The 15,690-nt window shown below is 36.0% G+C and overlaps 1 protein-coding gene across 4 annotated transcripts; it reads right to left on the reverse strand.

The window, feature by feature from the left end:
• Positions 1 to 3,582: 3,582 nt before the first annotated feature.
• LOC115994439 (YTH domain-containing protein ECT2) lies at positions 3,583 to 10,094 on the reverse strand. Of its 4 annotated transcripts, none has more exons than XM_031118594.1 (8): positions 9,924 to 10,094; positions 8,265 to 8,327; positions 7,973 to 8,117; positions 7,811 to 7,884; positions 7,200 to 7,676; positions 6,255 to 6,800; positions 5,953 to 6,165; positions 3,583 to 4,884 (listed from the first exon to the last, which is right to left on the reverse strand). In XM_031118594.1, the coding sequence occupies exons 2-8, from the start codon at positions 8,310 to 8,312 to the stop codon at positions 4,282 to 4,284; spliced, it is 2,106 nt and encodes a 701-aa protein (XP_030974454.1). In that variant the 5' UTR covers positions 8,313 to 8,327; positions 9,924 to 10,094; the 3' UTR covers positions 3,583 to 4,281. The 4 variants fall into 4 exon arrangements, with proteins under 4 accessions (XP_030974454.1, XP_030974453.1, XP_030974456.1 ...); XM_031118593.1 differs by lacking the exon at positions 9,924 to 10,094 and adding an exon at positions 9,590 to 9,870; XM_031118596.1 differs by lacking the exon at positions 8,265 to 8,327.
• Between the last annotated feature and the right edge of the window lie 5,596 nt (positions 10,095 to 15,690).

Genomic DNA, 15,690 nt, shown 5'->3' on the forward strand with positions numbered 1-15,690 from the left:
AATAAGTTTTGAGAGTCTCGCCCTCTCGTATGGACATAGACAGTAAGAATCCCAAAGGCCAAGAAACCCTACTACAAGTGATAAATCGAGTGCCAAAAGCCCGAGTAAGCTTTTTGAAGGACTCAATAGAGTTGGCCCTTAAACCGTTAAACCATCTCATCGCCACCGGACCCAAACTTGATGGAAAGACCTTGCACATCAAGGCCTCATCCCTAGAGTAGATAGCCATCTTTTGGCTAAAATGGCTAACGTGTTCTACTGGGTCTGACCGGCCATCATATAGGGTGAATGTAAGCTGGTGGAATCGCCGAGGAAGAATCGCATCTTCTATATTCCTTGTGAAGGGTGATTTGGAGACTTGGCTTAACGCTTTGTTCATGGCGTTGTTCCTCAAACCCCTGCTAGGTGGGCTTTTATACCTATGTCGATGGTTGTGCTCCTCTTCATAGGAAAAAGTCTCACTAAGCGGAGTTCTGGATCTTCGCCTATAACTAGCTCCATCCGTCTCCTCGAATGATGGTTCGGAGCAAGGTGGGGAACGTTCCCGCCGGGCATGTTGCAACTCTCTTTTCAACTCGTCAATCTCACGTTGCAAATTCCTGTCATTTTTTGCATGGGAAACATGACTCTTCCCACGAGAGCGACTTTTGGTGGTATGAGTTGTGCGCACACTCCCCTCACGGCCTTCTCTCCATTCGGGACTCCGGTGCAAATTACCATGCTGGGAGCCTCTTGACTCTGTTTGGTGTAGGTTGGCATCTACCTGATGTGGTCCTGCTGCGTAGTGATGTGGACCTGCTTCCTCCATCATGAACGTTGAACCGAATTTCTTTTAATCCAAAACAAGCTCTTCCCACAAACGGCGCTAATTGTAAGGACTCAATTTGTAACGATCCCAAACCCGTATTGGGTTCGAATGCTAAAGGCCCAAACAATAAATTTGTAGAGCGTGGATATAAAAGAACTAGATTAACTTCAAAAGAAAAACAATTAAATTTAACGTTTTTAAATGGATTAGCACAAATATTACGATCAATTTCTCCTTGAAACAAGCTAAGTTCTTTATTTCATAAGGTTTTCCTCTAAGCGTCACTTGTTTAGAAGTTCCGATCTTTCTCTCAATGCATTCTTCCATGTTATATACTGCCATCTTGGTGTCATCTTCACCACACACGTGTAGGTTGGATTCGAGAGATCCCTTCCTGTCTCATCCAACACTTCCTGGAACGTTCAACCAGCAGCTGTAAGGCTGCTTCATCACTGTTCAGGCATCACCTCCACATTAATGCGGTCAGAGAGTTGGTTGAAAGGCAATTAATGCGGAGGCAGTAGTTGTTAAAGATATTTGTTTGATCTTTTCTTTCTTACCCTTGGTCCCATATCCCACCTTTAATGGTAATGTAGTTCTGAAGTGTGTTTTTAATAATATGGCGTTCAGGTCATCCTCGGACACATATTGCCGAGAAGGATTTTGTCCTCGGACGAATACTGGACCCATCTCATGTGATATTTACTCATCTTTTCATTTGGTTCCCCTTATAACCTTATATGGGCCTCCTCGGACGGTTTTACGTCCTCGGATGGGACACAGGCCTAGTTAGCTCGGTTTTAATAATTATTGATTAACCGGCCCCCACATATTCTTTTTCTTCAACTATTGATTTATAAAAATAGGAAAAGAACAAATTTAAGGGAAAATAGCTTTTTTTTTTTCTCTCTATCTACTATTTTTTAAAACATCTTTCAATCAAGAGAATTGTGACTCCTACATTCCACTTATCCTGCTAAAGAAAGGTAGAGTCAGACTCTAATGCATGAATTACATATGTCATGATTAGATGCTCCTTGCAAACAAGTTGTTCATGTTCATGAATGATTGGGGTGTATTTAGGATAATTTATTGTTTTATTTTAATTTAAAAATTGAACTGGATAAAAATATAATTACACATAAATTAGAATGAAGTTATATAAAATTGCTCCTAGTTAAATAAGCTAAATAAAATTTTAAAAATAAGTGAAACCAAACAAACACTCGAGTTATTGTACTCTTTTTTTGGCTGAATCAAGTTATTGACTTATATTGTACTTGTTTGACCCATATTTTTAGTACTATTCATGTTGTTGGGCGATGCTTTTTTTTCCCTTTTTTTCCGTTTAATTGTACCTTTTTTTTTTTTTTTTTTTTTTTGTGTGGCTAATTTCTGTTTAGTTGTACTTGCTTGGCTTATATGGGTGTGTACTACATTGGGGCAATAACAGTATAATAAAATTTATCTCCAAACTAGTTCGCAGAGAAACTCTTCAAATTTTTCATATATATATTTTTTTTAGGTGTGAATTTTGAAAATTCAACCATTGAATTTCATGTTTCTTATGTTCTTAACATGCATATCAAATTTCGTTCAAATCGAATATTATTTACTATTTGATCAATTAACTTATTTTTTATATACAATTTTAGATTAAAAAACTTGAAATTATAACATTTATTTGATTACATAGCAATTGATTTTTTATTTTCTTGAAATTTTGTAAATATTAAGAATGTAATAAGAACATGCTATTTAACTGTTAGATTTCCCTAAACTAGTTTAAAAAGAAACTTTATTCATAATAGAATATATAATACACCCCCTCTTAGGTTTTTTTTCCTTGTATTTTGGGACAACAAGACGGCTTCCCGTTTTAATATCATTGGGTTTCGGAGCCAATCCGCAATAATAATGTCATATTTTTGTTTTGTACTGACGTGATGTACAGAGCTCTTGGAAGTTGGAACAACTCATCTTTTCCCAAGTAGTTTCCAGTTTCCACAACTTTTATTTTTATTTTTGAGAATTTCTCAACTTCATAATACCAAAAGACTAGACTAACATTAGTTATTTGCACTCCGATTGTTTTGCTGTAACATTTTACGGTTTTTTTTTACCGATTTTACATTTTTTACCGTGTTTATTTCATTGTAAGATTTGGTTAAACTTAAAAATATTTTCTGTTAACCCGTAAAATCTTTTGTTCAATTTTGTAAAATATTATATAAAAGACACTTATTAAAATATTTTATAAAAACATACAGTAACTCTCCTTCCCCTCTAGTAGTTAGGCCACCACTCTAATGACCAGAGTCACCAGTCCAGTGGCCAAAGCTGTCGATATGGTGGTTGGGGCCGCCAATCCAATGGGCCAGGTTATTGCTCTAGTGGCTGGGACTACCAGTTCAATGAGTTGGTCCGCTGGTCCTGTGGCTAGAGCTGGCAATAGCGGCTGGGACTTGGGAGTTACCTGTTTTGATGGTTTATACTTTAAAAAAAATTTGTTACACCAAACACCTGAAAATGTTTTCAAATATGGAAACATATTGCTATAAAACAAATGGAGCATTCAATTCTTCCATTGTGGTATAATTTGATGAAATGTGAAGATATGATTGATGAACCATCATTTTCATATAAACTCACTATTTTTTCTCTATCATTCATAATCTTACGTGTCATAAGAGTTGTGCAGTTGTGTCCGTAAACTTTTTCAGGTACTTTACAAGAAGTTACCACCAAAAAAAATGAAACCAGGCAAGCAAACCAATTAAAATAGGAATAAGTCACTTTCACTTGGACTCATTACTAAAATTCACACTGTTTTAATTATTCATCAATCACAACATGTCAACAATTGTGATTAAAGTTACTAAACAATTGGTCCCTAGACTTATTGAATGATAAAGCTGGAGCACAGGGCCGATAGGGCTCAATTAAATGAACCATAGGCTAGTCTCTTTTCTGTCTCAAGGCTGAGCCAGCCCAAGATTCCCACCGACAGACCACATGGTGCAGGTCAAATGCTATTGAAAAATGGAAAACAATTCACTAGATGTACAGAACAAGCTAAAAGAGGTGCAGATGGTCTTAACGAGTATGACTTTCCAGCAGAAATGCGGTCACCGACCAACAAAGAAAATTCTTTTTAATCTTGAATATATTGATGAAATGCAAAAGAAAAGGTTACAGTGTGTTTCGACTTGATTGGAGCAGAGCAACAACCAGACCCCCACAAAAAACCAAAGATATCAGTATAAGTGTGGATCAAAACAACCGCAGCAAATGTTGAGAAGGGCTTGAAAAACAATCAAGATGATCAGAAACGAGCATTCAATTTACCAATGCATATAGCCACGACTGAGTACAATAACTCATGCCGACAATTAATCCTGCCTGCACTATAGTAGATCCTCCAACAAAAAATAACTCCCAAAATAATGATGCCATGAAAAACCTCTGCATCATTAACGTTGGGATCCAATGTTAACAGAAGCACCCCCCTTGTCAAGCTTAAGTGCTTTGGGATCAAGCGGAATAGTACCAACTGTTAGAATACCAGATTCGGCAAATCCATTAACTTTGATGGGAACTGAGCCTACTGTGACAATGTCATTATTAGCAATTGCAGAAGAGGGCAAGGGCTTAGGCTCAGCCTTTTTTGGGTTTATGGTGAGTGAACCAATCTTTAAAGTAGACGCTACGTCATCTTTTGCCCCAACTGTTATGTGCTTGGCATTTCCATCTAAAAATTTTGTGTTGGGGACATCAGAAATAGAAACCTGCTCAGGAGCAGCGACTCCAGTCTTTATTGAGTAATTCAGGCCATCGTTAGGCTTGATAGTTTTCTCATCTTCACTTGGAAGTAGCTCAACACGATTAAGCCTAAGAGGGGGATCCAATGAAGGTACAAAATATGGACTTTCTATGCTCTTGATAAGTAACCTGGATTTCTCTTCCTTCATGATTTTCTGACGATTTTCATAGTAAATGAAATCATCAAGTAATGAGGTCTTCAATGTGTGATTTTTGAAGATTTTCAACATCTCAAGGCCTTTCTTATACATGATCTGCAGGTGAACAATAATCATTTAACAAATAACTTGGCAAGGGTATGATAAATGTTAATTTGCAGGGAGAAAAAAGAGAAGCTAGAAATAATTGCAAAAATCCAATTTCAAACAACCAACTCCATGCTCCAAATTCAGGGTAATTCAAATCAGGAAAAGTTGTATATTGCAACTCAACCAAGCCATGTCCTAACTACCTGGGTTACTACACCAATCACATTGTCTCAGTTAGCTCTACCTAGGACTGTTTCCTCCATTATATCTGTATAAATAAAGAAGCTTGACAGAGAATAGAGGAATGTCCTCCATTATATCTAGGACTGTGTCCTCCGGTCTCTATCATAGCTCAGTGGTGATGCCAGGAAACCTTAGGTGTTGAAGCCTAGGATTATGCTATTCCTCTTTTTCTTATACTTGCAACCTCATAGCGGTGTTGCTGCATCAGATTCTCTATTGGAGCATAGCCAAAGGCCATTGCAGAAACCATAATAGAATATGGTTTGACATGATTTTAGTCAAATTGGCCATAATTAAAGAGGCTTGATAAAAATTGTGAAGAAGATTGGAAAAGGAGAGGGAGAGGGGGGGGTGAAAGAACGTTAGTGAAGACTCTTAAATCATAAATTTTACCTAACTTGTTACATGTATTGTTCCTGATACAGTAGAACGGTAGAAAAAGGAATGGCCTAATACAGTAAAACGGTAAAAAAGGAATACCCAACATCCAATAGAGTCGATGTTTAAATATTGTTCAGAAAGCAGAGAACACTTATATAATGAGAATTTTCTACAACATTCAATGCAATAATGACATGTTCATCTATCACTCAAATAATTTATAAAACATGTTAGTCTATGAAAGGTTCATCTTATCTTAATATCTTATACATAGTGCAAACCAACTAAAATTAAGCCAACAGTGCAAACAAGAACAAACTACTTGAACAAGTGAGGTCATGGAGTTCATGAAGTCCTACTCAAAAAGAAAAAAGAAAGTTCTAACGGCATTCAGAATATTTCATATAAAAAAAAAAAGTGCAACACAGCAAACCCAATAGATGGACATACCTCTTGTGTATCTCTGCTATTAGTCACTGGCTTGTTCTCATTATTTTCTAAGATAATGTGTCTAAAATTTGTGTTTGGGACATCTTTGATGATGTGCCACTTGACAGAGAAGCTTCCACTCCATTTATCTTGCTGCCAAAAATCCATATCCTTAGTGAAGTCAACCGAGCCAACCATCTCTGCAACACCACAGAATTGACCGCTTGCATTAACCTGTACAAAACAATCTAACATGAGTATGACCCAACAATACAAGAAAAAACAGCTAATAAATAGCCAACTTGGAGAATGATAAAACTCACAGAGAAGAAGAGGAAGATAGGGCAGCCTCTAGGCTTCCCTGCAGCCATTCTCTGTGCATCTTCATAAGCAGCGTCCAACTTCTTGTTTCCATGGGGTGTAGATGACCAAACATTATACTTAATGCTCTTATGTACATCATCCTCACTGTATGATTTTATTACAAAGAACTTTGCATCCACATAATCAACTGGAAATTCCTCCTTGTTATACTGATCAGTATAGATAACAATGTTTCCATGTGCATTACCATCTCCCGCCTTGCTTGTGTAGGCTTTGACAGCCAGTTGATTTTTTGATCTGTTGGTTCTAGGGCCCCGATTCTGCTCAACCAATGCATCTGGGCCACCAGTTACATCATTCAGTGCTCTACCAACGTGGATCTTGGGCCGAATCTTAGCCCCTGCACCCTGTCCGTAGGCACTTGATCCAAAGTCTGATAAACCATTACCAGCTGGAAGTGTCACTTTCAGTTGATTATGATGAGATAGAACCTTTCCATTGGAAATGTTATCTACAGCTGGAATTGAGCCAGAGGCACTTCTACCCTGTCAACACAAATAACAAATCAAAAAATATAATAAAAATTAATATTAAAATAAATATAAAAAAATCCTACAAAAAGCCCCAATAATAGGAGTGCCAACAGTTTCACAACTTCAATAGGTAATTTTAAGTTGACAATTAGACAAATTCTCAAGATACTTTCATCATATTTAATGTTTATTATTGATCTAACTCACCCCTAAGGATGGCAACTACCAAATAGTACATTCCAAATTTTGGGTGTATATCTTTATGGAATTGATCAACACCATGGGGCTGACAAGGACACCCCCAACCCCAACCCACACCCAGCCACCACAAAGGTTGCTTTTGTCGGGGGAAGGAGGGGTGTTGTAGGGTTGGAAATATTTATACCTGGACTAAAGGAAGAAAAATCATACCTGAAGAACATGTGATGAAGCTGGAGGGGCAAAATTACCAGCAGAAACACTCCCATGCATCACAGATTGCTTGCTTGGTCCAACAGTAGCTCTTGGTCCTTCTGAAACTCTGGACAGGGAATTTGTCTGATTTGAAACGGATTTCAGGGAGTTCCTTGGAAAGGCTCCAGTAGCTGAACTGAAATTATGTTTTAAACCTCTCCCGTCAAATCTATTCATCGATACACCAGTATCATATGAGGAGTCGACTGAACTACTAGGGACGGCATCTGGTTGAACGACAAGGGGAACATAAGCAGGTGGAGAAACAGGGTTCTGATAAGAGGGAATAAGGTAATATTGTGGTGACCCAATAATCTGACTTTCGTCTCCTATCATAGCACCAGGTATGTAAGGATTGTATGGGTTGTATGGAGACTGTGCATATCCATAGCCAGGCGTATAATATACATAAGGGGGGCTTTCATTATGCACACCCTGAAGCAGAGAAATTTGAAGTTCAGAATAGCCACAAATGACAAGTTACATAAAGGAACTACACATGGTTGGTGTGTGTGTGTGTGTGTGTGTGTGTGTGTGAGATAGAGGGAGAGAAAAGAGCTTTCACCCACCGCGTATTGGATATCTGGACCATCTACACCAAAAATCCTATGGTGGTCCTCCCATTCACCGGGTGATTCAAATCCTGAGTACATTTAAGGAACAAGATGCACAAGTAAGACACTACCAAACACAATACAAGTCCTTTGAAAAGTAGAGCATTTAAGTTTTACCTGTACAATAATACCCATAGTTGGTGGCAGTAGGATAATACATGCTCTGATCAACAACAAATTCAGGTGCCGCTTCGTTGTACATAGTTTCAATTTGTTCAAGAAGTGGACTTGTCAAATGTGGGCTTGCTTCGGTACCTTGAATCTAAAATTCAATAGATGGAGATGTTATTGACAACTCAGTAGAAGAAAAATAAATAAATAATTAAAATAAAAAAGATACAAAAACCAAGTTTCACGTGACCATTTGAACAATGGTTCAATTAAAATCAAGCAATGACTAAAAAAGTACCAGATAAGTCTCTGTGTTTCCATTTTCAGAAACATTATACATTTCCATTCCAGGACTGCCACCCTATACAAGTGGAATAAAACGATTGTAAGCACACACTACAGTTCGACATGGTACTGCTGTACAAAACACGCCTTAAGACAAAACTACACTGGCCAGATTCGCAACAATGAACCACAGACAACATTTTATTTGAAGCATTAATGGGGCCACTTTGAGTTCTACTTTAACAACGAATGACATACTGTCCAAGCAGCAAGTCACCAAAAGAAGCTCAACCCCAAATTAAGGGAAAAGCTAGAACGGGGCACCCTACCACCACATAGATCTGTGAAATATTTCTTTAGAAAAATAATTTAGATTTTTGATCCCTCAATAGCACATGAAAGAACTTACTCACACTTTAAAGATCAACTTATAAGCTTAAATACACCCATCATACAAAGAGTACTGTCCAGTACTACCACTACCACTATAGAAGCCATTCTCACAAAAACTATTTATGAATCCCCAAAACAATAATAAAACAACCAACCAACCCTAACTTTGGAGTTGGCTATAGATCCTCAACAAACAAATCAGGGTCAACCACATGTTTTTTCCGTCATTCTATCCTATCCAAATTCACACACTGTCACCTTCTTAATTATCATGCCCTTTGCTTTACTACTTCTACACATTATTTTAAGTCTCTCTACCTTGTTTCGTTCCGTCAACTTGAACCATCTCACTCTGGTGAATCCCGAAAACAATAATAACAAGCCTAACTTTGGGGTTATAGGGGTTGGCCAGAGATTATTTTTCGTCATTCTATCATAATCAACGCCACACTCTCTCTACCTTCTTAATTGACATATCATTTTTCACTACATCTATTAATGTTATTTTTGGTCTTAACCTTTTTTTGGTTCCCTCGGCTTGAATAAATCCCAAAACAGTAATACAAGCCTTAAATTAGCTCCCCTATCATCAAACTAGCAATACCAAAACACAAAAAGAAAAAGTAGTAAAATATACACAAACATACAAATATGTATAGAGAGAGAGAGAGAGAGAGAGATTAATTTTATAGAGGGTTTAAGCTAAACTAAACTAAACTACAAGAGTAGAATAGAAATTATAAAAACAACTCAGCCACGCAGAATTTGACTTTCAAATATTAAAATCAAAATTAGCTAAAGCAATATAACAAAAATTCACACAAACAACAAAAACCAGCCTCACGAATCTACAAAACAAGATCCCTATATTACTCGAAGTTAACAAAAACCAGACAATAATACTCAAAGAACAACAAAAAGGAGAGCGAGGAGTAACAGTATTACCAGAAAAGAAAGAGCCAAAAAATATATATAGAGAGAGACGAAGGAAACCGAAAAAGGAGCTGAATCAGGACATGGTTGACCTAGAGAGGTGTGAGAGAGAGGAATTTGATAAATTAGAGAAACAAGAAGGGTTTCTCTGCAACATGTTTATGATAAAGGAAGGGGCTAAGAAACCCTAACCATGGAGAGAGAGAGAGGAGAGAGAGAGAAGAGAGAGGGGAAAGACTTGAAAAGAAAGGCGGTTTTTGGTGAGAGAGAGTGTGTGTGTGTGTGTGTGTGTGTAAGAAAACGGAGAGAGAGAGAGAGAGAGAGAGAGAGAGAGAGATTCGCAAACCTGATACGAAGCGTTTTGGGGGGGAGTTTTGATTGTGTGACGGAAGTGCCCCTGAGACTGAGAGACGGTGGGTTCGGAAGTGATGTGTGGGTATGTGAGTATGTGTGTCTCGTAGAGAAATAGTGGGTGGGGGGAATAGGGAAACACGATAGACTATTAAGACTGGGCCTGGGTTTTGCGTGGGTGTGGTGTTTTCTTTATTCACATTCAAAGGATTTGAACAGAATATTAAAATGTTGAAGCCTTGAGGGCTAAGGAAATTATCCTTCTTTATAATTTTGATTTTTATCCCCCCTTAATATTTTAAATTTTCCATTTTTCCATAACGGTATCTAGCATGTACTTTTTATTTTTAGAATTACCTAATTTTGACTCAATTTAAGCCACCCAAACTTTTTTTCGTTAACTATGTATCATCCTCTTTCTTTCTTTTTTCTTCTGCTTTCTTCTCTCTCTCCACGAAGAAAAGAGAGGGGGCAAGCCAAATCATAAAGAGTTAGGTAGTGAAAAGCATCCATGAGGTTGCTTTTTGGAGTGATTGCACTAGTAGAAGTTTTCAATTTTATGGTGGCACTAGATAGCAAACTTGGAAGAGAGGCTCTAAGTGGTCGAAGCTAAAGCAAGTATAGATAATGGCAACCACTTCTTCCCAAATTGGGGGCCTTTATCTATTGAGTAATACTTAGGTAGTCTCGAAGCACGAAAAATGGTACCTCTCCTCTCACATTTATGATAGAGTTCACTCATTAAATTCATAGTGGAGTTCATTATGAATGTGAGAGGAGGGACCACCATTTATTTATACTCCAGAAGTAACTAAAAATTTTGTCTACCTACTAATGTTTCAAGGAATATCAATTTTCTTCATATGCCAAAATCAATGCTAGGATTGTGTGAGGGTTTTTTTTTTTTTTTTTTTTAAGGGAAGATTGGCATGGGTGAATCAATCGACCGCTTATAACTTCGTTGTATTTATTATTTTCCAATGTGTTAATGTTTTTTTGAATGGTTTTTCCAAGGTTATGGTTTGGAAAGGTTTTGTTGTTTGTGAGGTGAGGGGCTCAATTTTGTTGTTAGGTTAGGTAACTTAGGTTGTGGTGGTGGGCAGTGATATAGTAGGTGGGTCAATGCTTCTAACTTTTAGTGCACCATAGGCCTCATTCTTTACAATTGTGGGTTTTCAAATTAAGGTTTTGGGTAGCGGCAATTTTTGGGGTGGTTTTATTAGGTGATGCTCCGTTGCTTGGTTTCGATTGATTTGATTAAGAATGAGACAATGGCTTTAGGTCATTTTGGGACAATTGTTTGTTCAACAAGGCAATGATATTGACTTTGGTTTGTTGTTCTATCAAACCATTTTAAATTTATTTTATTTTCCAAGAATGTTTGGCTTCATCATAAGTGTTGATACACTTAGTGGCAAAAGATAAAAAATGGGTAGCGCTTAGAGAGGGAAGTAGAGAAGAAAGTAAAAGAAAATAAGAAACTATGGTCCCCAAGCCTCCTCCAGTTGTATTTGGGCCCCAATTAATTTATTTGTGGGTTTTATCACAATCCTACCAATTGAGCTCCAAACTTCACCTGGTTAGTCCAAACTCCGTCTTTCTCCCTTTATCCCCTCTGTTTCCCTAGTCTGGTTTCTCTCCTTCTCAATCTCTCTCCCTCTCTATTTTTTCCAACCCCCTCTATGTTAACCCTCTTCCCTTTTTTATAGTCTCTCATTAGTGGAGTTATCATCATTACCATTTTCTCACTTCGCACGTATTTCCACATCCACCAGAATCCCAAGGAATCTTCACAACTTTAGAGGATTCTCTTGGAACTTGTTCCAAATGTCAAAGAGTGTTCGACAGAGGATTTCCCAAAGGCATTAATAGTGCTCGATTACTGACTTTAATTCGATTGTCCCCTTGCCTGCTTCCCTTGAGCTTACTAGTTAGTAATGGGCCCAATTTGGCCCAAACGCAATACGATTTACCCTAAACAGTATCCTAAGACTCTCACTCGTTTTCTCAGTGAACTAATCCTGCCCCCACTATGTTGGGCCTTGGTCACATGGGCCATTCTCGATCTCACAGGCCCAAGCCCCTACATAAACAATAAATAAAGTATGAAAAAATAGCAAAAAATAATTTTAAAATGGATATTATATTAAAAAAAAAATGATGTTGCTTGAATAGGGTCCAAAAGAACTAGTTTTGAATTGAAATTTTGTTAAAATTTAAGTCTCAAAATATTAAAATAGATTAAATAACAAATTTAAAATAGCTTTAAAATTCTAAAACAAATGAAATTAACAATTTAAAAAAAAAATACATTTTTAAAACAATTAATAGTGTGAGTTGGGTCAAATTACTTAAGTTGAAAATCTGACCAACTTGAGCAAAATAGGAAGGCGAAAAAATAATTCAACCCATCAATCCAAGAAAAATCAACTCGAAACATCATGTTGTGTTGGATTAGATTGGGCTCATCGAAAAAGTAGATTAAAAGTTGACCCTTATAACTTATCTTTATAGGTAATCTCAACACCATTAGGTTTTTAAAGCATTCACCTCAAGCTAAATGCACTTTTAGTCAAATTTGGTCTAAAAATCTTCTTTTTACTACTTTAGCAAACTTACACTTACATCATGCCCAATATTTATTTCTCCACTTTATTTATTTATTTATTTTTATCTCCAATCTCCTTCATCCTTTTACCCTTTTTTGGCTAAAGTGCTCTTGGCTCCGCCACACAACAAACCATTGTTGATCACCATTATGGAAGAGAGACAGATAGATAGAGCTGCTAATGACTGGAGGGAGAGAGAAACCAAATCAACAAACCACCACTAGTGATTGTTGCAGCGGTGTGTGGATCCAACGACAGACTAACATATCAACCAAATTGACAAACCAAACGTTGACGACATGGAATGGCAATAGATTGACAAACCAGCATAGACAACATAACTAAATTGACTGTTCTCAAGAGCTAGAACTAATCTTTGTACACGCGTGCGCGCGCATACACACACACACACACACATATATATATATATATATGAGAGAGAGAGAGATTGGATTTTTTTTTTTTTTTTAAAAAAAATTTGATGTGTTGATGAACAGTGCTGAATAAGTGTATTGAGATTTGAGGCATTGTTCATGGTTAACTTTCGAGGACAAACTATTGAGCCAGATGCAAGGGTGATTTGGATGTGTCTAGTTATATTTTTACTGAAAAGTGGATTTCTATATTCTGACGCTAATGCTCTTAGTGCCATTGTTTTGGGAGATTGTCATTCAATGGTTGTCATTTAAAATTATGGTTGGTAGCTATCATTGTAGCAATGCTCATATTAATTTTCTTAATTTTTATTTTTTTAATACAAGATAAAATTTATACTCTAATATAATCTAAATATATATGTGTGAAGCTTCATTCTGGAGAATTGAACCCCAGTCATTGCCCCTCACACCCCACAAACATTTATACTTATAGAGTGTTCACCGCACCAAGAATGCGCGGTAGTAATTTTCTTAAATCTTGGAGCTAAGATTGGCTCCAAATCCAATTATTTTTAATGGCAATGTCAATAATTAGTGGGCTTTTCATTTTATTTTCTCTTTATTTTTATCTCAGAGAATCAATTTTCTCTCCATTGTCAAGATTAATCAATTCAATGAACAAGTTTCCACATACGAAAAATAGATGGACTGTTTTAACCTTGTGACTACTAACACTTTGGGAGAGAAGCTGTAAATAAATATAATGGATTGGGTTTTAATAAATATATATTCTCTTATTTGCGGATTTATACCAATGAATAAAATGATTAAGAATAATTAAAAAATTATATAGGCTAAGATTCTTGTAACTTAATTAGTACATTCAGATGATTTTAAGTTTTAACAAAATATCTAAAGTTCAAATTTTCTATTCACAACTATTTATCAATTTTTTTTTTAATATATATATCATGTGAATTTCCAAGTAAGCACCCAACAACAACTAATCAAATTCTTTGTGAATCTCCCAAATAACCAGTTGTTTTAGAAAGAATAATTGAAGAGCTTATTTGAGAAATTATGTCTCAAAAGTAAAAAATAACCATTCATCTCTCATCTTAAAAAGGCTGATGAGACTAGCAAGAAGAGGAGGCCTCAAGATTAATTATGATGTTGCAGTAGGCCCAAATGACTCAATCATTACTTTGGTTGTCAGAATTTGAAGAGAGAGTTTGGTACTCGTCTATTCCCTCAAGATGGTCATCACTCATCAACCTCCCTTTCCAAGCCAAACTCAAAGCTTTTAAGCAGGGTTGTTAGTTGTTACCACTATTTTTTGAATCACAACTTGGTGTTTGCATTTAAGGATATTGTAACTATATATATAGCCATACCAGTCACCTCACCCATTGTTGTTTTCCCTTTGGAGAAGAGCGAATCCTAATAGAGATGAACAACAAAGTAAGACTTTCACATTCGGTATCATTTAATTGGGGTCCCTAAAGGCGCCATTAAGGTTTTTTTTTTAATAAACATCTTTTATTGCAACGAAAGAAACAGAGAATCACACAAGAAGACCATTGCTGGGTCCAGAAACATCTTTTATTGGGCCCCCATGTACTAACTCGTTTGTCTCTCTCAAATCTCTCTTTTTTTTTTTTTCTTTTTTTTCTTTTTTTTTTTTGTTTTGTTAATTCGGCCTAACCTCTACTCTGATTCTTTTGGATGTAATTTTGGAGGAAACTCATTTTGTACCCTATTCTCTAGTACTCTTGTTAATAAAAGATTTATTGAAAAAAAAAAAAAAAAAAGAAGAAGAAGAAATGTGCATTTATTTTTTGAGAGCAAGAAATGTACATTGAGTGCACAGTAATAGACATGTATAGAATCTCTCCCTAGAAGACTGTTCCCTTCTTTTCTTTTCGTCGAGTTTTCTTCTATGCCCAACAAAGAATAATGTTAATCAACCCATCATTTTCTCTCATGATGGTGCAAGTGAGGGATAAAATAAAATAAAGAAAAATTGTCCGTCGGTAACAAAAGACAAATCACTAATACTTTCCCGGCTTCATTCCATACATTGAGTACATGACAGCTTTATTTCATAGATTAAAAAGTACGGATAACTCCCTTTTACACTGCAGCTTTAATAAGTGGCCGAGAAAAAAATGACTGGTTTATGTAAGATAGTTGTGAAAAAATAATATAATAAATGATGATTTTTTTTCTTTAAAAAAAAAATGGTGTGATTTTAGAATTATTTTTTATTGGTGCATTTGGATAGTAGGATTTGGACATATAGATTTATATTTACTATATAAGTGATTAAAACTCAAATATAAGGTTTGGATAGTTTTAAAAATATCTATAATTTGGATTTAATAGATATACCAATAATTTTTCTTAAATTTGAAATGATATTTAAAATTAATTAATTAAAAAAATATTTAAAATTCAAATCCAAATCCAAGTTATTCATATTTTCGAAAAGTTTTGAGATTTGCTTAAGGTTTATTTGGCATCTGTTTTAGTTTTTAGTATTTATTTCTTATGAACAGTTTTTTAAAATATTATGTTTTCTCACTTTTTTTTTTTTTTTCAAAATACAAATATACTTAAAGCATATTTTAAACAAAAATCTAAATAAAATTTTCCCGAACAGACACCTCAGTTTTACTACCTGAGTGATGGGACATCAAATTCAGCCTAACAGGGGTTGACTTGCCAGTGGCTCGCCACCCATGCATCAGCATGAAGGATTTAATAGCAGGTCTGG

The sequence above is a fragment of the Quercus lobata genome, chromosome 6 (assembly GCF_001633185.2).
Source record: "Quercus lobata isolate SW786 chromosome 6, ValleyOak3.0 Primary Assembly, whole genome shotgun sequence".
Classification (NCBI taxonomy): Eukaryota; Viridiplantae; Streptophyta; class Magnoliopsida; order Fagales; family Fagaceae; genus Quercus; species Quercus lobata.